At 40.3% G+C, this 21,860-nt stretch overlaps 1 protein-coding gene across 22 annotated transcripts in view; it reads left to right on the top strand.

Moving 5' to 3' along the window:
- Positions 1-21,860, top strand: part of LOC103008269 (uncharacterized) — a 252,917-nt gene that overhangs the window by 111,720 nt on the left and 119,337 nt on the right. For all 22 annotated transcript variants that reach the window (XR_009008292.1, XR_009008295.1, XR_009008290.1 and 19 more), the window contains one exon: positions 8,872-8,941. Coding sequence is in view for 10 of the 22 variants with exons in the window: in XM_057546285.1 (XP_057402268.1) it covers positions 8,872-8,941 (70 nt within the window). In the remaining 12 variants the exon portion in view is untranslated. The remainder of the gene's footprint in view (positions 1-8,871; positions 8,942-21,860) is intronic.

Raw genomic sequence — 21,860 nt, 5'->3', positions numbered from 1 at the left:
TAATATTTTCCACAGATTTGCCACATAGGAAAACAAAGAGTATGTATAAGATATTGGGGGAGAGGCAATATTTATCTTCGTAAATGGTGTTTCTTATCAGAAGAATCAGCTCTAGTGAACCTAAACAGGTAGAGAGAGCAATTACATTCAGTTCTCAATGACTTTTCTGTAAGATAAGTATACACAGTATTAAAAGATGGTTCCAAATCAGGACCAGTGGGTTCAATGACCACTGGTGATATTTGTATTACTGCCTAAGAAAAGCAAGGAGTTGAAAAGACACCTGAAAAATATTTATGCAATCCCAAGTCTTCGTAACAGTACAAGACTGAGGATGGTGGGGAGAGTCTTTAAAAGGTATTGAACAGGAGCTGAGCATGGCGCCTAGACTGGGGACGGTATTATAGGCCTGAAAAACTGCCCATGACACATGCCCCAAGCTCGTACGTGTCACATAAATAACTCTGCCAAGGATGCTAAAACACAAGTATGTGTCTAAACCAGAACCTGATGCTCTGTTCAAAGGCCTTCTCTTGAATGGTTGACTTAAGTCCTAAAGAGACTAGAACAGAGCAGGATGAAAAACAGACCTATATTCTTGGGCAGCTGAGAATGTGCATGTTTATGTAAAATGTACTTTTTAAAGAGGTATGAATTTGGCGGTCAGGATTAAGAGATCTAGAGTTTCCATTATCCAAGTAAAGCGAGTCTAGTTCATGACATTTGAGAATCAATGTCAAGGAAGAAAGAGCACAGAGCACACTGGTCAGCTCTGAATTTATCCTCTAGTTTTGGCTTTAAAAAAAGGCCCAAGTGCTTAGTTTTAACTTGGAATCAAAAGAAAAATGTAGAGAAAGAAAGGAAAACAGGAGAGAAAGGAAGAAAAAGAAAGGAATGAAGGAAGGAAAGAAGGAAGGGAGAAAGAAAGGAAAATTAAAATACCAGATGAATACTAGGTTTATCCTCTGGAAAATATGCATTTCTTTCTCTCAACCCCTTATAATAGTTATAAAAGTCTTGACACACCATTTAGTATGTCCCCTAGTGTTGTCCAGGGAATAATAACATTCATTCCAATCAATAGCTTATTTGTTAAAAGTAGTTTTAAGAAATATTTAATGAAAACTCTGAGATGTAAACAAAGAAAACTGAAAATTATTCATATATAACCACCTATCCCAGAGGGTAGGACTTACTCTCATTTCTCTTCCCTTCATTTTCAGTCCTCAAAAATTTCTGGAAAATGTTCTTTAGCTCATGCAAAGAATTTTGTATCAACTGTAACCTCATGGCTTCACTAGGGATTCCAAGAACAAAGTTGGAGCTGTGATTCCTATTGGTTGGTGTGTGCTAATCTAAGATCCAACAACTTTTTTCTTATCTGTTTTGCATGCTATACGTACGCATGTATATCTTAAAAGGCACGTCTGGGTGAAGCCAAGTGGGCTCCAAGCCTCTTAACCCAACCTAGTGGGTCAGAGTGTTCAAACAAGGCAGTTGGGCAGTGGTTTCTGCCCAGCTGACTTTGGGCAAAAGTCAGTTCAGCTGTTGACCTGGGTTGGGTTGGATTCTTGACCTAGAAAACCTTGCCTCTATCCTTTAGGCACAAAAGAAAAACTTCAGTAGCTGAAACGTGAGAATGTTTTCTAAATAACCAGTTTTTGACCCAAGAATACTGGAAGAAAGCCCTAGAATTCTAGAAGAAAATATACTTATAAACTAAAATATATTTTCAAAAATGAGCAATTATGAATCTCTCTCTCTCTCTCTTTTTTTTTTTTTTTTGTATTTCTAAATCCTCCGGTCTCTGGCAATAATTCTGACTACCGAGTGACAGAATTTTAACTACCCATAAGGAAGTGTAGTTATCAAGACTTCCAGGAAGATGTCACTGATGTAGGGTCTCACCTGTATCATAGGCTGGGCCCTGGGAATAGCTTCCCGGCAGCTCCTGAATGGGATATTCAGTATCTCCAGGGATATATAAGTTCAAGTAATATAATTATTACTTGAAACAGGAGCCACAAAGGCTGTAGCTGCTGGTGGTTAGAGCTGGTTTACTGAGCAAAAGTCCCTCAACTAGGATTCAATTCCTGGGCAATTGGGTCATACAAATAAATTCTGTTACTTTTCCCAAATCCATAAAGTTGATTTTTTCCTTAGAGTTATAATTTTATATGTAAATTTGATATTGGTTTATTGTACACACATACTTTTAAAAAAATGCTTGTCTCTTGATCATCTCAGATGGGAAACCATAGTTTATGTGGTCTTTAGGGACAACCAGTATTCCTCATACTACATCATTTTTACTATCTACAAATTGTAGTTTGGATAGAGCTTATGGAGCTGAGAGGATCTATCTGTAGCCATGACATTTAATTATCTATTCCAAATGAAACTCTGCTTCTACTGTAAGAAAGTATCTGATTTTTATAATTCTTATGTAAAATATACAGATCTGTAGCTCAAGAATTTATCTTATTAATGAACTAAATATTACTTAGTGCCTAGATAAATGATTCTTTGAATATGATTTGTATTTGACAGTTTCCAGGGTTCACTTGAATGCATCATCTCACTGTATCCTCACTGTATCACCGCAGTGAGAAGCGCAGGCTTCTCATTGCGGTGGCTTCTCTTGTTGCGTAGCACGGGCTCTACGTGAGCGGGCTTCAGTAGTCGTGGCTCGCAGGCTCTAGAGTGCAGGCTCAGTAGCTGTGGCGCACGGGCTTAGTTGCTCCACAGCATGTGGAATCTTCCTACACCAGGGCTCGAACCCGTGTCCCCTGCATTGGCAGGCAGATTCTTAACCACTGTGCCACCAGGGAAGCAAAGTAGTTAAGTGGTGTTACCTCCATTTTACAGAGTTGGAGATTGAGGCTTACAGATGTTTGATGATGGACCCTAAATTTCAGTTAATGAAGTTTTTGAGAAGTAAAGCAGCGTAAACCAACCAGGACAGCTAACGAAACCCATTTTGGAGTGATTTTTAAATGCTCCTGTCCTGAAAAAAGTCTTTTCTTCTTTTACTAAATGTTATAAGACTATTAGTACAATTCAGGGGATTAAAAACAAAAAAAGAAGAGCTCCCCCCCAAACAAACAAACAAACCAGCCCTGAGGAGCAGCTGATAATAGCAAAGACCTTTGTGTCCAAAGGTGCCCAGGGCACTCTATAAAGTCAGCTGAATGAGCCCAGCTGTGTGGCATAGCCCTTTGAAACGGCTCCGTGCTGTTTCTTGTTTTGATTCCCAGGTGTGTGCATAACATGCAAGATTTCCAAACTAGGCTGTTCTTACTTGCATCTCAACCCCTGAGGAAGTAAACTGTTTGTGGATCTTATTTCTCCTAAAATCTTTTGTCCTCTCTTAAACAGGTGTCAACAAACCGTATTCTTCAATTTATTGGTTTAGTGCTGGGTTTTCATTCTTATGAAATTTATTATGGTATAGCTAATCCCACCTGTTTGGTTATTTTGCCGTCTTTTGAAAGTTTTCTCATACCCACCAAGCATCCTTTTCTGCATTAGAAAAATATCCGCATTTGTGGCATTTTCTAATATCGGGAACCAGTGGCATCTAACAGATTTACCAACCGCAAATTCAGTGGTTGTTTATTTCCGAGTTCAAGCAGACCGGCAGCCAGGCTTCGGTCATTAGTCTATAACTCAAAGGCAGCACTGGGAGTCAAGCCTGGAATGTCTTTGTCCTCTAATCCTGTGTTTTACATCTCTCCAGGGAGTGGTGAGGAAGAGTTGATGTGCGCTCTCAGCTCCCACACTGGGTGTCTCATCTCCCAACTGGGCCTCTGCCTCCAACTTTCTTCTTACTTAGCTCTACTTCTAATTTTTATTTTTGGGGCCACCATTCTTGGTTTGATTTTCAGCAAGCGGTGTGTGAGCAGCAGAATTTTTTTACTCTGGTCAGGGGAAATCATGTCTGGAATCCTTGTCATTTCTAAGTTCCTAAAGCAATATCTCGCTAGTTAATTTAACAAATGTTAAGTTGCTAAGAGAGTAGATCTTAAAAGTCCTCATCACAACAAAAAAATTTTTTTCTAACTATGAATGGTGACAGATATTATTAAACTTTTCATGGTGATCATTTCACAATGTGTACAAGTAGTGAATCATTATGTTGTATACCTGAAACTAATATAATGTTATATATCAATTATACCTCAATAAAAAATGTACGTCATTTGAAAAGACAAGCCTCAGAATGGGAGAAAATATTTGCAAATGAAGCAACTGACAAAGGATTAATCTCCAAAGTTTACAAGCAGCTCATGCAGCTCAATATCTAAAAAACAAACAACCCAATCCAAACATGGGCAGAAGACCTAAACAGACATTTCTCCAAAGAAGATATACAGATTGCCAACAAACACATGAAAGAATGCTCAACATCATTAATCATTAGAGAAATTCAAATCAAAACTACAATGTGATATCATCTCACACTGGTCAGAATGGCCATCATCAAAAAATCTACAAACAGTAAATGCTGGAGAGGGTGTGGAGAAAAGGGAACCCTCATACACTGTTGGTGGGAATGTAAATTGATACAACCACTATGGAGAACAGTATGGAGATTCCTCAAAAACCTAAAAATAGAACTATCATACAACCCAGCAATCCCACTATTGGGCATATACCCTGAGAAAACCATAATTCAAAAAGAGTCATGTACAAAAATGTTCATTGCAGCTCTATTTACAATAGCCAGGACATGGAAGCAACCTAAGTGTCCATCGACAGATGAATGGATAAAGAAGATGTGGCACATGTATACAATGGAATATTACTCAGCCATAAAAAGAAATGAAATTGAGTTATTTGTAGTGAGGTGGATGGATGTAGAGTCTGTCATACAGAGTGAAGTAAGTCAGAAAGAGAAAAACAAATACTGTATGCTAACACATATATATGAAATCAAAAACAAAACCAAACAAAAAAACATGGTCATGAAGAACCTAGGGGCAAGACAGGAATAAGACACAGACCTACTAGAGAATGGACTTGAGGACACGGGGAGGGGGAAGGGTAAGCTGGGACAAAGTGAGAGAGTGGCATGGACATACATACACTACCAAATGTAAAATAGATAGCTAGTGGGAAGCAGCCGCAGAGCACAGGGAGATCAGCTCGGTGCTTTGTGACCACCTAGAGGGGTGGGATAGGGAGGGTGGGAGGGAGGGAGACGCAAGAGGGAAGAGATATGGGGATATATGTATATGTATAGCTGATTCACTTTGTTATAAAGCAGAAACTAACACACCATTGTAAAGCAATTATACTCCAATAAAAATGTTAAAAAAAATGTACATCATAAAGAAAACTGCTTCTTTAGTTAACATTTTCGAAGGTTTTTCTGTATAAGTAGCTATACAGAAATGCATTCAAGTGAAGTGAAAACATTTGCCTGTACAGATGAAAAATTAATTACTTTCAATCTTTTTCTATAAAAATCTGAAGAATACACTTTTCTATATTGGTAGTTTTCATACAGAAATTAATTCAAAATAGACAGTAAATTCATTTTATTTAAATGATTACTGTAAGCAAATGATTAGAATGTTTTTTAGAATTATCCTGTATGTACAGATAGACACACTTATTTATAGATAAAGAACTTTAGTTAAACTTTGCAGTACTGTTGATATGCTATATTGGCATTTGTGTATTAAGTTCGTTAATATTTGACATGAAAATTCCAAACTCTGCCATTCAACGCTAAGTTAAACATTATTCTTTTAAAGTTTACATATCTCAACTATGGTATTTATTTTATATGCTTTAGAGATAAAGTGATGTTTTGTATGCTTTTTAAAATTTATTTTTTAATTTACACAGACTACAATTCACTTTTTTTGCTAGGTAGTTCCAAGAGCTTTGACAAATGAAAAGACAAAAGCATCACCATAATCAGGATACAGAACAAGACCCTCACTCCAGAATTTCCCTGTGGTGTTCCATGCAGGCAAAACTTCCTCCCACCATTCATACTGACACCCACTGTTCTATAGTTTTCTGTCCCTATAGTTTTCTTTTCCGAAATGTCACGTAAATGTGATCATACAGTGTGCAACATTTTAAATGCAGCTTTTTTCACTTTAGCACAGTAGCTCTCAACTGAGAACAATTTTGTCTCCCACAGAGGATATTTGGCATATTTGAAGCCATATTTGGTAGTAAAAACTGGGAGGAGTGGGGGAGGGCTACGTGCTCTAGTGGGGAGAGGCCAGGGACGTCGTGAAACGTCCTAGAACACAGGGACCGCACCCACTGCAAAGACGTCTCTGGTCCACAACGTCAGTGGTGCCAAGGCTGGGCAACGCTAACTTAGCGTAATGCGTTTAAGATTCATTCATATTGTTGCATGTATCAATAAGTAGTCCGTTCTTTTTTATTGCTGAGCAATATTCCACTGTGTGAATGTGCTATAGTCTTTATCCATTTACCTGCTAAAGGACAGTTTGGTTGCTCCCAGTTATGAGCAATCACGGAAGTTTTTGAGTGAACATAAGTACTAGGGATAGGATTGCTTGGTCATATGGTAAGCGTATGTTTAACTTTATAAGAAATTCCACACTGTTTTCCGGAGTGACTACACCAGTTTAGTTTGCATTCTCCCCAGCAACATGCGAACATCCAGGGGTTCTGCATCTTTGGCACTGTTTGGTATTTTTATTGTTTGTTGGAATTTAGTCATTTTAGTAGGTGTTTAGTGGTATCTCATTGTGGCTTTCGGTTTGTCTGTTTTGGTTAATTTTTAGAATTTTATAATCTAATGCACATATTCTGAGATGACAAAAGTAGTATTATGTAAATGAGGTATTGAATAATTAGCACAAGGTTATCAATGCCTGTGGACCACTCTGTTCTTCCTCACTGTAGAGCTGGGGGTCCTTTTACAGCTTCTGTTGTAAGAGAGACCAGTTTTGCAACATTTGGATGTGCTGATCTACCAGGTCTTCTCAGGACATGCCTGGCCCAGGACTTGAGCCAAGGAGGAGGAGAAGGGAGAAGCCATCCCCTTTTTACGTATAACTAAGGGATTATCTTCCTGAGTGGACACCTTCCTCAGAGTTCACTGGGAAGGGACAAAGTGAATTCCACAGAGGCAGCACCTGAGCGCAACACAGCAAGTCAAGACTGCTTTCTTGGATGCAAGTGTTTGTAAAACATTTCCCTCTACTGGCTGGCTGCTGAAAGTACTCCTAAGAAATCATAGGAAACAATTCGCTACCTGCTCTCAAAATCTGCTCTTATGCCCACCTCTAACAACTGATTATTAAATGCTTTCTTGCATGTTTTCCTTCGTTTACAATATCCCTTTGATCAAATATTAAATTGATCCCCCTATTTCCCTCAATTAGGTGTGGCAAGAGTATTGATGCAAAGAGGACGCTATGATTTCATTTACAGCGAACTTGAAATTTGCCCTCAGCAATAAGCAGCTGTAGCCCTGAATCACCCCATCAGGCTCCTGGCTTCCAGGTGGAAGGAACAGAGAGGGTGACCCCAGTCCTGCAGTGGCCATGCATTCTTAACCTGGGATACGAATCATAAGAGCCCAAGGCTCATGGTGTCCAATGGGAACATAAGAATTGCAGGAAATACCACTATGTGTAAAAACAGTGAATCTGCAGGTGGCCAGCCATCTCAAGTGGTCTCTTGCTAATAGGGGCTTTCCTCACTTTTATGAAGTGAAGTCAGAGGAGTCCAGTTTGGGATCCACACATTCTGGCATTTTACTCCCAACAGTTTAACTGGAAACCTAGGTGCCTGTGGCCTTCAGCACCCGCAGTATCACAATGTGATATTAGTTCAGCACATCCAGTAGTTCATCCACACAGCACGAGTGAACCTGGGGTGACCAAAACACCAACCCAACCCGAATTCCTAGAGAATCGGAAATGAGCACACACTGTCCTCACTGACATTCTTTAAGAGCCCACTGTTATCCTAATGCTGAACTTCCCTGGGACCAAAAGACATTTAATTTACATTCCAATTTCGGTAACTTATTTTCAAACTTAGGTCATTGCAAACAAGGCTTTAAGGGAGTCAAGAAGCCCTCAGTTGAAAACTATGTAGTTGGTACTCTGGTTTTCCATTGGTACCATCCATTCTCAATACTATTGGTATTTTTACATTTTCTTAGGGTGGGAGGCTACTTTTTATTCACAAAAAGCTCAGAGTAAACAATGGTGGATGGTCTTTGCTCGTGGAATTGAGGTGTAAGGGTTAATTTGGCAACTCGCCCTCACAGAACTAGCTGTGGTGCCCTCAACCTCACAGCTGGCTCTGAATGAATCCCACTCTCCACACGCACGTCTGCATGCCCCGTGCTGATTAACAGCGCGAACTGCAGTCGTGCACCAGACCAAGACCCTGCCTCTTCCCAGCTGGGGCCTTGGGCACGTTGCTCCTGGGAGTTTCCTCTACTCAGCTCTCAAGCAGAGATGATGATCCATTTTTACAACGTGGTCATGAGTCTCGAACAAGGACTAAACATGTCAAGTGCTTGGCATGAAGTAGGCACTCAAAATCATGTTATTTGCTCTGTAGATACCATCAGTTCTTGCAAATGCGTTATTTTACAGACAACTCAAATTGTGTACAAAGGGGAATAAGCTTGTATCAAGTCAAATTACACGGGTAAAATCTGCGCGCTCCATACTCTGTTTTTGCCTCACTGCTCCTGACGCTGTAAGGACCATGTCTTTTGGCTACTTGTTGACTCTGATTTGTAAGCCAGGTCTAGAAAAAAATGTAGGAATTTTCTTAAATGATAAATGTATTGTACTTGGTGCTGTTTGATTAGCTTGGAATAATTGTGGGGTTATTTTCCTTTACAAACAGATATCTTCAGATCAACCCTTCTTGATCGGCAGATCCATGAAACTTGGAGAGCAGAGAAATTTGTTCTAAGGTGAGAAATCTATTCACTTTATGCTCATCTGATTTCATGGTTTTTGAAATTATTCTTTTTTATTTCTATTTTTCAATGACATTTCTTTCAAAGTCCCAGTGGTGCTGAGTGGAAACACATCCAGTGACCCTTCCTTGCCCAGGCTACTTCTTGCCAGGCTACCTCTTAAAAATGCATACCTAATCACCTCCCCCTCACCCCTACCCACCCAGCTTAAAATCATTAACTGCTGTCCCTTTGCTCCTGGGGTAAAATCAGAGATCCTGAACTTGGCCTCCAGTGCCCTGACCTCCTTTGTCCCAGCCACCCTGCCTGACCCTCTGTCATCAAACCACACTAGACGTCCGGGTAGTTCTTTGTGTCCCTTTCCATTGAACGGCCTGCCCATTCAGTGACCCCAGAGACAGAATGTGGTTCTCTTTCCTCCTCCGCCTTTGCCTTACGCTAAACTCCGTCAACCTTCAGCTTGTATGTCATTTGTCCAGAGATGTTTTTCTGGCTCTCCTCTGTGTAGTCAAATTTCCGTATTATACACACTTTGCCACTTTGTATTTCTTCCTAGCATTTATCAAATGTAACAAATGTAACAAAATAGGTACGTGGTTAGATATTCACCCAACACTGTGTATGTAAGCTTTATGAGGGCAATTTTATTGATTGAAAGAGTCAACATCCGCCCAAACCAAACATTAGTTTAGTGAACACAAACTAAACTTTCAATCAATATTTGTCAAATGCATGATTGAACGGCATATTCAGTACCACACTGTCAATGTCTAGTATATAGCAGATGCTCAACAAACGTTTGTTCAACGAATAAATGAAAATTTTGTCTGTTCGGAAGGAAAAGGGGAGCTACCGCAGTGTGGAGAGAGCTGCAGGGGATTACAGTGAAAGGATCTTCTGCATGAGAGCCAGAGATCCTATCTGCGTGACCGTCAGTTCACAGGGCTTTCTGGGCAGAGACTTCTGCTTACCTGGGAGTGTACAGGTCACTGCACTTGTGTCAGGGCGTATGGTCTGCCGCTGTGTATCTTCAGGAAGTCACGCGTCTCCATTTCCTACTTAAGGAAGGACACAGGGCTCTTCCTGCCTCCCCACCCAATGTCACAGGTTTATGCGAGTCCGGTGAAAAATGTGAGAGTACTTTGTAAACTCCAAACAGCTCTAGATGTTTGAGTACTGAACTGTGAAAGCCTTTATAACATGTTAGGAGGAAAATCGTTAACAGTCAATCAGTTCAGAAGGGTGTAAAGCCCCTCCTCCCAATTCCTCCGTCCAGAGTTACCCACTCTTGCCAGTTTCTGTGTGTCCCTGTCCTTGTCAATATGGTCAATAGACTGATTTATCTGTATATACATACAGATAAACGTATACATATATACATATACTTATAAACACACACACAAATACCTATGTAAACCTAAAAGTACGAACCGGATCTCACCCCGTTCAGCGGTGTTCCGCTCCCCTTACTGCATTGTGGGCGTTTCAGCGACAGTGTGTGTGGAGGGTTCCCAGCCACTGCATAGTAATCCCCCTGCGTGCACCTGCTATGATGTGTCGTTTCCATACTGGTGGATGTCTGGCTTGTTTCCATTTTCACCACTGTAAACAGGGCTTCAACAAACATCCTTGTCCAATTTGATTTCTTACCTTCTCTGCTTAAAATGACTGAATAGTTTCCTCTTTTTACACTCTGCACTTACATCTCATGCCACGTGACAGAAGCCTGGTGCTTATTTATGGTATAGCTGTAGAACCAAAGTTGTCTTTATCATGTTACCTCTAGCTGTGGGGCAGCTTCAGAATCATCTCTGGTGTAGCCTTCCTGCTCTGGCAAAGTCGGGCTGTTTACTGCTTGTGAATTTCCACATCTGTCTTTTTGCCTTTACCGCTTAAATGGTGGTGCCTTTACCACCCTGCTGAAACATGTTTCCTGAATCCTCTCTTTATGATTTTCCATATGTTTTTTCTTCCCTCAAGAAACAGCCCCAAATCCACCTCCTCTCAAAAGTCTGTGTAGGCTAATTCCATGACAGTTTTCTGATGCCTTAAATGTTCTTGTTATTTTTTAAAACAAGCATTTATTGAGTGTCCATCTCGCTACACTGGAAATGCATGTGGGTATGAGTACCTTGTAAGATTTCTTCAGCTATTCCTTGTCTATAAACTGCCACATCTAAGTTAACGATGGGTAACAAGGGTACCATAGTCTGCCCTTCAGAGCTCTGCTGTCAAGTTCTATCACCATCTAAAATTTTCCCTTTGCTACAGCTAGGTGCATGGGGCTGTCTGTGAGATGGCATGATATGGCCAAGGTGGGATGAAGTGAAGAAGAAAGAGGAGTTTCTTAGCATCAGATCAGTACTAAAAGATTATGTGTTCACTGCAATGTGCAGGAATTTTGCCTCGTGAGTTTCTGAAAAGCTTGTGGTCAGGGCAGTGAGGTTTCTGATCAACAGTGACGTACACGGGTCCAGCTGTCTAGGGGAGTAACTGTGGAGGCCTTTATAGGCTGTGTGCTGTGTAAGAGGTGACTGGGCCGGAGCCATAACTGGGCTGTAACAACTGCTCTTTGTGAAAGCTGTTTTGATCTGTTCAATGTTCCTCTACAGACACAGCCACCTAAATTCTAGAATTCAAAAATGTACTGGGAACAAATTTTTTTGGCCATTCAGCAAGTCTTTCCAGATCAGAGGAGGTGTCTTTTCTTCTTCTGAAGAAAGGTCATGTCTGCTACGGATCTCCAAAACAAAAAACCACAATGAGAACAAAATCAGAATAGCTTATAAGTCACTATACAAAAGAGTCTTACTTCAACATAATTCTGCTTCTGTGGAGCAAATAGACAGCATGTATAGGAGAAATGCCAAAAGAGTATTCTATTAACAACAGCAAAGCATCAACCTAGCAGACAGCGGTCTCCCTAACTGCAGCAGGCTAGTAGTTACAGAGTCACGAACAGTTTCACCCTACAGACAGCAGATTACAGGCACAAACCAAAGAACAGTCACAACCACAACAGCATAACAATAAAATAATGAAGGCAGCAGCTACGATTTCATTCTTAAAATACGGAGGTAGTGCTTGTTTTAAATATTTCATCATATTTTAATTTTCACAACAGCCTTGTGTGGGCAATTACTATCATATAGATGAAGTGAGCCTTGGAGCATTTATGCAGTTTGCTCAAGTCACACTGTGAGCGAGTAGCAGGGACAGGAGTCCATCCATTTCTCTCTAACACGTAGATTCTAACCCTTGTTTTCTACTGACCCTCCATCCAGTCTCTTCGGATGTAAGGGTGGGAAGGATCCGTCATAGGGCTTTTTGCTCACATTGACACAGCTGGACAACAGCAGCTGAAACATCTGAAGGAATTCTTAACAAAGTTTTTGAATCTTACTAAAGGGTTTCAACATAATTTAAAATTTTTCTTAATGAGGAAGGTGGCTCACCAGCCTTGGGCTTAATTTCTCTCTCTCAAGCTCCCTGTATCACGGGCGGGGTCACCAAGGCTCTCACCTGGCAGCTCCCACAGGGTCTGGCACGGGGAGGGAGTAGTGGGGGGGGTGGTTGGAAGCCCCTGTTTGTCAGGAGGCTGGACACACCTTTGATGAAGGATCATTACCTACCCAGGATATCCTTAGCATTCCCTGATGGGTCACTTACATTTTATCACTTCCTATTGGTCATTAGAGCAGACAGCTTTCAAAGACAGGGCCTGGTGCAGGTGGACAATATAATCCGGGCAGGAAATAGCTGCATCACACCGTGCTCTCCTCTAAAGGTATAAGGAGGCCGTCACACTTAGCTCTTCTAAACTTATGCCCCAGCTTCACAGTGTTCAACTTGAAAACTAAGGGACGATAAAATGGGTGGAAAATGATTCTTCATAATTCAAGGAAATAAAAGGAAGCAGTTGTCTGGATGATACAGAAGATGGAAGTCCACAAACCCTTCATACCTGACTTTGGCATGCGTTAATAATCTCTTCTGTCCAGCAGGCATACCCCTCCTAGTTATGTTTTATTTGACTGAGGTTAAAATGTATTTTCCGTTCATGGATATATCAAATCTGAACATCATAGAAGGGTGATCCAATGTACAGCAAGCACACGAGCCTTTCTTTATTGAGTTGTGTTTTCTGAGGTCGTTTGTGCTGCGTGATCACTGAGTTCTCAAGAAGGAGGTTTATAAATATTTCAGAGGCCGTCTCTGTACACAAACCAGCTTCATCATGGCAGTTCTGTTGACTCACCAGTTCATGGGACAGGACCCTGTTTATAAACAGCATTCCAAGTGGTATTCTTTTGGGATTTTAGATAGAGTACCATAGAAATATCTACCTCATAAGTTTAATACGAGGATTAAATGATGACTGTACATAAAATACTATGAGCTATTAGTAGTAGCAGTAGGAAAAGCTAGAGACTGAGTCAGAAAGATGATGTATTATGCTAAAAATATTTGGTACTCAAGTTCAGCCTGTCTAAAGAAATAAGCTGTAGGTATTTATTAATTCATTGAGTCATGAATTATTGAGAACCACCTATGTCCCAGGCAGTGTTGTAAGTGCTGGAATGAAGCAGTGACTAAGACAGACCCAATCTCTGCCTTATGGAGCCGATATTCCAAGGGACACACAAAGTGGCTTTTCTTACTCTCTTTAAAACATGCTTTAGGTGGTTTACTATCTTATTTTTTTTTCTATGAAAAATCCATACAGAGATAAAGAATTTTATTTTGATGTGAACAAGAATTACTATTTTTTACTTTTCTCTACCTATTTCATCTCTCCTGTAAGTCTCTAAAGTTTAAGGGCAAGACTGGAGATTGGTTAATTTTTTATTCTCATTCCATGTCTAGTAGTGTCTTTTTGTAAATAACATGAAATAAAAATATTTTTTCTGAATAGCCAACCAATTTCAGTAACAAATTACGGAAATCTCTCTCATTATTTTGTAGTTGCATTTCCTATACACACAAACATAATGAATTTTTCCAGTCATCACAAGCTTGGTTTACTGTTTTTCACCTTTTAGAGACTGAAATCTCTCCGCAGAGAATCAGAACTAGCTCTGTGTTTTAATCTACTTATGCTGGGTGTCACAGAAGGGGAAAGGATGGGCATGTGGCATTACTCGCTGCAGGGCAAAGCCTGCCTCACCTATACACGAGAGCGGATTCATCTTGCCTGGCCATGTGATACAGGGACTGGGGAACAGTTCTCAGGGCCAGGCTAGGGAGATACAAGGTGATAAAGATAAGCGCCATATTAATGATACATAAAAGATGTGCTATGAAATTCCCCATGAAGAGAGCTCATTTGGGGTTACAGTGAATACAGAAGAAAGGAAATGAATTTAGGCTTGAAGAATAAGATTCCGGTAGAAGAGAAGGAGGAGGGCATTATTAGTAGGTAAGTGGAAACCTCCCACTTGGAAGAATACCAAGAGCCTTGGGCATTTTTACTTTATTCTCTAGGCAATGGTAAGTTAGCAAAGGTTTCTGCCTGGGAGATTGACATGTGGCTTGTGAAAATGGTCTTCCCTGATAAACTTGATGCTATTGCCTGAATTTAGAATGGAGAAATGATTAGAATTTAACGGAATATGATAGAACTTAATTGGAATTTAATAGGTCACATAGTCTACTAGGTGGATTGCCATCAACATTAAAAAAAAAGAAAAATAGAATAGAATACAAAGTATTAAAATATATCACCTGTAGTGAGCCTAAGTATTTTTTTATGAAACTTTCACTTTTGCACATGTGGGTAAGTGGGTGGGTAGGAAATCCGGAAGTGGATTTCAGCCAAAAAAATTCAAAACCACCGAGGTAGAGTCGCTTATGAGATTCTTTACTAGAGAGCTCTTGTTTCTTTCTTCCATACCAGAAATAGTTGTATTCCAACTAGCAACTATAGTATTTTATTCTTATCATATACATATCAGCTTATCCTATAAGGAAGAAGATTGTGCGTTGTCAAAGACAATAACGAAGAAAGCAGTGATACTGATTTTATTCAGTCTATCGCGATAGGGAGAGCGCCCCAGATCTGAGATCACGGAGCCTCGGCAGCTAGTTTCTCCTTAGCTTAACAGGGAGGCGTGGAGACGCCCCAGGTGGGATGCTTTACCCTATGCATTGTTCTGTCATCAAGGGAAGTCTCCATCAGGTAGCCGTGCAGGAAAGGTTTATCTCTGTGTCTAGTTAATTTCAGGGGGACAAACAGTTCTAATCTCAGCTAAGCCATCCGTGAGACAAAGAACAAGGAGCTGTCTGTCTTTGCCAGCGTGTGCAGGTAAAAGGGGAAAGGTCTGTGTTTGTCCCTGCCATAGGTAAACAACGGGGTCCTCAAGAGTCTCTGGGGGTCACGAGAAAGAGTGGCCAGCGAGTTTTTCTCACATAGTATGGGAAAGGTTGGTCTTTGCGGTCAGCCATTTCCTGGAACACAAGAGTGAGGGGATTTTGGAAAACAAAAGCTTGGGGAATTTCCTAACTAAGAGCTCAGGTAAACTTCAACATTGTCAGTTTTCTCCTCTGGATTGGCTTTAAAGAAAGCACAGGACCAAATTTCGCACCCACTTCCTACAAATGGGTAGAGCATGAATCCAGCTAATTTCTTGGATGATAATTGATGGTGGTTAACGCTGCTGAGTGCATAATTCTGTAACAGGAGACTTCTTTTTAATCTGAGAGTAATTAATACTGAAAATGATCATTTAAAGTGGATCTCCTTTCAGGGCAAAATTTAATAGAAGACAGAAAAAATAATTTGGACATTTATCTTGAAAAATGACACTTAAAATAATAAAAATAAATTTGCTGAATCACTTATTTAATAAAAGGCAATTTATAATTGCAGCTGTAAGCTAATCTTAGCACAAAGAATGGATGAGGCATTGATTTGAAGCCATAGCTTCATACAACAGACTTGTGATTTTCACAGCACAATTTTATGAAAGATACCATTTGCAAAAAATATTCAAGACTTCTTCAATTTTCTGAGATGTCTCAGTCTTTTGATGTTCACTTTATTCCTTTTTGAAGTTTCTGTATATCCTCTTCTACATTTGGTAGGCAGTCTAACTCTATTAAATGTTCATTTGTCAATGGAGTCCTTACCGTTCCCTGACGTCAGGTTTTTATCTTTTCCATGTGATGTAATCTTGTAGTTGATTGGTATTGAATATGTCGTATTGTTGGATATTTAAAACAGATATGTTGACTCAGTGTGTGGACTGACTGAGTAAACATTTTCTGGGTTCTGCAGTAAATATTTTCCTTTAGTTTAGGATGAACCTCATTGTTCTATTAAATTCCTAATCATGAAGACTTCAAAACAAAACTCCAATAGCAGCCTCCCCTCTGCATTTTCATGCTTTAGTTCAGGTAATTCTCACTTCAACTCTATGAGGCAGGTGTCATTATTATACCTAGTACATGAAAAATGAAGGCTTTGAGAATTTGTGTAATTTTCCCTAAATCCCACAGTCACCAATGGCAGAGCCAGGACATGAACGCAGGAATCTTAATAACACAGTTTGTACTCTTTGCTGAAACGAGATGCTAGCCTTCTCCTCACCAAGACTACCCACTTCTATTTTTCCTACTTTTATTTTCCCCTTTGCCTGGATTTCTTTATCTACTTATTGGAAATTTAGTTTTATCTAGTTATATATTTTTAGCCAATTTAAATTCTTTGTAGGAAAAAAGAGAGGTACATGCATTTTGAAAAAAGCAAATAACTTTTTCAAGGGACTCTGGAGAGAAAGTGCACAAGGTTCTGGATCCTGTGACCTAGAGCCTCACTTGGGATCTTCACTCATTAGCTGAGTGGCCTGAGGTCAAGGTTAGAGCTCCAGTGTCCTCACTTGTAAACAGTGACGTTATTATTACCTCTCTCATAAGGTTATTTTAAGATTAAACACAATAATACATCTAAAGTGCTTGGCATCTTGTCTTTTACACGGAAGGCACCTAATAAACATTTCTATCATCACTGTTTTTATGCTGACAGTGAGACAGGTCTTCCAGGAAACAGTGTCCTGGGCTGGGAAAAAGCAGCCCTACTTCAGTCTAGTTCCACTACCATTATGTGACATTTATTTTTCTCAATTTTTAAGTCACGAAGATGAGACAACCATTATTATTTTCAGGTTGAGTGGATTCTTAAAACTTCTTTGGAGAGGCACCGTCTAAGTTAATTCTGTAATGATCAACTTACAAATATTTTATTTTATTAATTTGAAGATAGACAATATGGCATTGATGTAAGCACCTATGACTCTCAAAGGAGAGCAGTACAATCCTGGAATGCCTAATTCTGGGTGCTCATGTAATGCTAGAACCTGTTGGTGTGATTATAAAGTCCATGTGGGGGCTTCCCTGGTGGCGCAGTGGTTAAGAATCCACCTGCCAATGCTGGGGACATAGGTTTGAGCCCTGGTCTGGGAAGATCCCACATGCCGTGGAGCAACTAAGCCCATGCACCACAACTACTGAAGCCTATATGCCTAGAGCCTGTACTCTGCAACAAGAGAAGCCACCACAATGAGAAGCCTGTGCATCGCAACGAAGAGCAGCCCCTGCTCGTCGCAACTAGAGAAAGCCTGCGTGCAGCAACGATGACCCAACACAGCCAAAAAAAAAAAAGAAAGTCCACATGGGACCACGCTTTTGATCACGGTGGTGGTAGGTGAAGCTTCCTTGCCCAGTCAAGATTTCTTTTGGGCTACATGATTTTCTACAGTGACTGATTTCTGTTATTCGGACTCATATTTGCAAACAAGCACTATATGTTATGTTTCAACTTTAAATTTTAAAATATATCATATGGTCCAGAACAAAAGCAACGTTCTTAAGTACCTCTGAAAGGTCAAGGGTAGATGATCTATGTAAATTCAGTTAGGGATCAAAATAGCCAGACTTCTTCCAGTGAGAAGAATTGAACTGACAGTCTTTGAAAATCTTTCTCTGGAGACTTCTTACAGTAACAGGGAAAAATGTGGGTTCTTGGTCAGTTTCTCAATAAATACAATTTTCTGAAATATCTCAGGGCTTTGTCATACCTTATACCCTCTTTTAACAAAGAAAGTTGTCTTAACTATTCCCTTATAAAAAGGCATAGAGTAATAGAATTGAGAATGTTAATTACAAATGAGATAGTGGGTTTACAAACTATTAAGAGCTGCAGAAATCTTGCAATACTAAAATATTCTGATTTTTAAAGAGTGACTCTCATAACCAATACGGACCTACCGTATAGCACAGGGAACTATACTCAATATTTTGTAATAACCTATAATGGGAAAGAATCTGAAGAAGAATATATATATATGAATCACTGTGCTGTACACCTAAAACTAACACAACATTGTAAATCAACTACACTTCAATTTAAACTAATTAATTAATTAATTAATCTAATTAAATACAATTTTTTTCCTAAAAAAATAAGAATGACTCTCAATGACTCTCAACGACTCTCAACTCTTCTAAACATATAAAATATTTTCTTGGGGCTTCCCTGGTGGTGCAGTGGTTGAGAGTCCGCCTGCCAATGCAGGGGACACGGGTTCGAGCCCTGGTCTGGGAAGATCCCACATGCCGCGGAGCAACTGGGCCCGTGAGCCACAACTACTGAGCCTGCGCGTCTGGAGCCTGTGCTCCGCAACAAGAGAGGCCGCGATAGTGAGAGGCCCGCGCACCGCGATGAAGAGTGGCCCCTGCTTGCCACAACTGGAGAAAGCCCTTGCACAGAAACGAAGACCCAACACAGCCAAAAATAATAAATAAATTAAAAAAAAATATTTTCTTAAACCTTAATCCACCCACTCCTGACATGTTAGGACCTGAGGCAAGACTGCGCTGGAGGCTGAGGCCCTCTCCTCCTGCTCTGGGTCTGCCCTGTGCCCCGCAGGGCCTTGCTTACCGGACGGAACATGGACGCCCAGCCACGTAGCCAAGCTCCCTCCTCCCCTGCTGCACACAGATGAGCTTGGCCCCCTGGGGCCTGCAAGTGTCACATCTGTGGCTGGGCTAGTCTTCTAGACCATGGTCGTCACCTGGAAGCTTGTTAGAAATGCAGAATCTCAGGTCCCACCCAGACCTACTGAACAGTAGTCTACTTTTTCATAAAATCTCTAGGTGACTTATGTGCAAGTTAGAACTTGAGAGCCTTTGCTCTCACGTGGGAGGTTGAGGTCAGAGGCACCCATCTCTTAAGTTTAAGAGACTCCCTGTTAAAATGCTTTGTTCGTCTTTTGACCACTGAAGGACTTGAGAAGATTCTGGCCAATGATCAGTTCTGTTCAATTCCTTGTTGGACTTAAGGTACATTCCAAACTATAGTTGATTTTTCATCTTATACATTTAATTTTTTTCGGTCAGGTAATTTTCCTTAAGCTGTTTTCTTAGTTGGAATGCACCCCACCCACCCTACTCTGTCAATATCACCTGCACCAGGGTGGCCGTCTCTTCCGTGAAGCCCACCGTGATACCCCTGAGGAAGAGCTTCCATTCTGACCCCATCCTCCTTAGTTAAAAACTCTGGTAGCCCATTCACTGGGTCTGCTCTGGTTATACAACTGAATCCCCACGAGACTATCAGCTCCCTGACATAGGAGCTGAGTCCCATTCAGATTTAGATTCTCCATTACCCATAGCTGAGTCTATTAGATTTTAAATAAACATGTGAAATTAAATCTGCCTCTCTTAAGTTTATTTTTGTGGCTCCTGCAATTCTCTGCTTGTGCCAGAAAGGATATTAAAATAGTCCTGCAATTTTAATGAAGGTAGATTTTACTCCTGGGGCTTATCACATTTAGCAAAGTGTATACATTTTGTACCTTCGTGCAGAATTGTGCTTGGCACCGACCTGGTGGTCACGAAGGGAAGCAAGGGTGTTCTTCGATGAGAATTCTTGGGCAGCTGGTTCTAGTTCTGTTAGTTAACAGTGTTCAAATGGAGGAATTGCTGTAGCTTGGAAAGTAAACATCAGATATAGGAGGAATAGAGCTGAAGAAAAAGGAAATTATGAAAAACGGAATACAGAAGTGTAAAGGAAAGGTAAATTTCTATGACTGGCCCAGTCTTCTGGCTTTCCGTGTCCATGCATCATAACTGGGGAGTCACGGGGGTGCAGAGAGGGGGCAGGGACTTGGAACTGGGAGTCTCTGCTCTAGTTTTGGCTCTTCTGCTAATTAACTGAGCACCTGAGAAACTCACTAAACATTTGTGGGTCTCTGTTGTCACATCTGAAATATGAATAGTTGGTCAATGCTTCTTAACCAGAGATGAAAGCTAGAAAAATGGGGGGTAGGGGGGCTTGTTTAAAGACACGTGACCAGGTGGGACACCCAGAAATGCGTATTTGCTGGGTTTGTGATGGGCCCCAAGCATGAGGTGCCTTTCTGATATTCATTTCTGGTTAAGCATCAGTAAATTAGATGCTCTCTTAACATTCCTTCTAGCTCAAATATTCCCCGATTTAATGACTACCAGCCCCGTAGTGAACGCATGGTTAGGAGTCTACGTGTCTGGCAGACACTGCTGGTTGTACCCCTCTTCCTTTAGGAACAAAACCCAAAGTTTTTGCTCCACACATGCCTTCCAGAATAACTGTTACATTTCCCAGCTTTCCTTTGGGTATGTCCATGGACTAAATTCTGGCCAAAGGGAAGTGGTAAGTGTAGATTCTGGGAGCGCTCTTAAAAGACCGAGGCGTACCCTCTTCCTTCTTGCTGACTGGCATGCATAGATGATAGTGGAAGACGGGCCAGCTGGGTCAGTGCTGGACATGGGAGCTGCCATAGGAGATGGGAGGGAACCAGGACAGTGTGGCCTGGGTCCAGAACACCAGGGAGTCGTGTCAGGTGGGAACTTACTACCCCCAGGCTTCCTTTATGTGTGAGAGAAAGACATTATTATCTAGTTAAAGTAACTGCAATTTTGGTTTTACTCTTTCTTTCAGCCAAACCCATTTTAAACTAAAACAATATGGAGCATGAAAAAGACTTTATGGACTCCAATTATGCTTCCCAATCTTCATGTCAGCACGAATTGGAATGTCTATTTACTGTGGCTTCTTGTTTTCTACTTCTATAAGTGTACTATGCTTATAAGACAGAGAATAATATTGTCTTTTACAGAGAGCACTTCTTTCACAGCCAAAAATTGATGGAGAGGTATCATAATTTTAGGAAACACAGTTTTCTTTTTATGATTTTATCTTATTCTCTACAAATATATATTATTTCCTTGGCATATGCCATATATATATATATAAAATTTTTGCCCTCAAACATGGTCAGTCACCATTAATTTTGTGTGAAATTTGGTAGGACCTGAACTACAGTGAAATACCAAGAACTGCCGTTTAATTTACATATTATTGCTAATAATTGTTATTATTGGCAATGAGCAAACATGTGGTGTTGAGTTTTTTAAACGCTTCTACATTTTTTTTGAAAGTTTGGGCTTTGTCAAGAGGTCATTAGGAAAAAACCTTTAATTCTTTTCCTTCCCATTTATAGTTGAACAAAAACGCACACCCACACACACCATATATGTATACGATAATGGAATTTGTTTCTTGTGAACTTGCATTTAGCCTGTGAAAATTACCTTTAACAACTTTGAAAGATATTTTGCTTTTTGCACATGTTAAGTTTCTGATGGGGGACAGGGATGAGGGGCAGGGATGGGAGGATGGTGAAAGAAAAATTATACATATACATATATATATGTATATATATACATATATATATGTATATATATACATATAATTCAGGGCATAAGACCTGCAAAATTCTGGGATTAAAAGTCATGTGAATAATCATTTCCATTTCCAAACCTTTCTTAATAAATAATGGTAAAATGCCACAGTAGATATTTCAGGCTATTTAAT

The sequence above is a fragment of the Balaenoptera acutorostrata genome, chromosome 5, assembly GCF_949987535.1.
Source record: "Balaenoptera acutorostrata chromosome 5, mBalAcu1.1, whole genome shotgun sequence".
Lineage (NCBI taxonomy): Eukaryota > Metazoa > Chordata > Mammalia > Artiodactyla > Balaenopteridae > Balaenoptera > Balaenoptera acutorostrata.
This window is presented reverse-complemented; position numbering and strand designations above follow the sequence as displayed.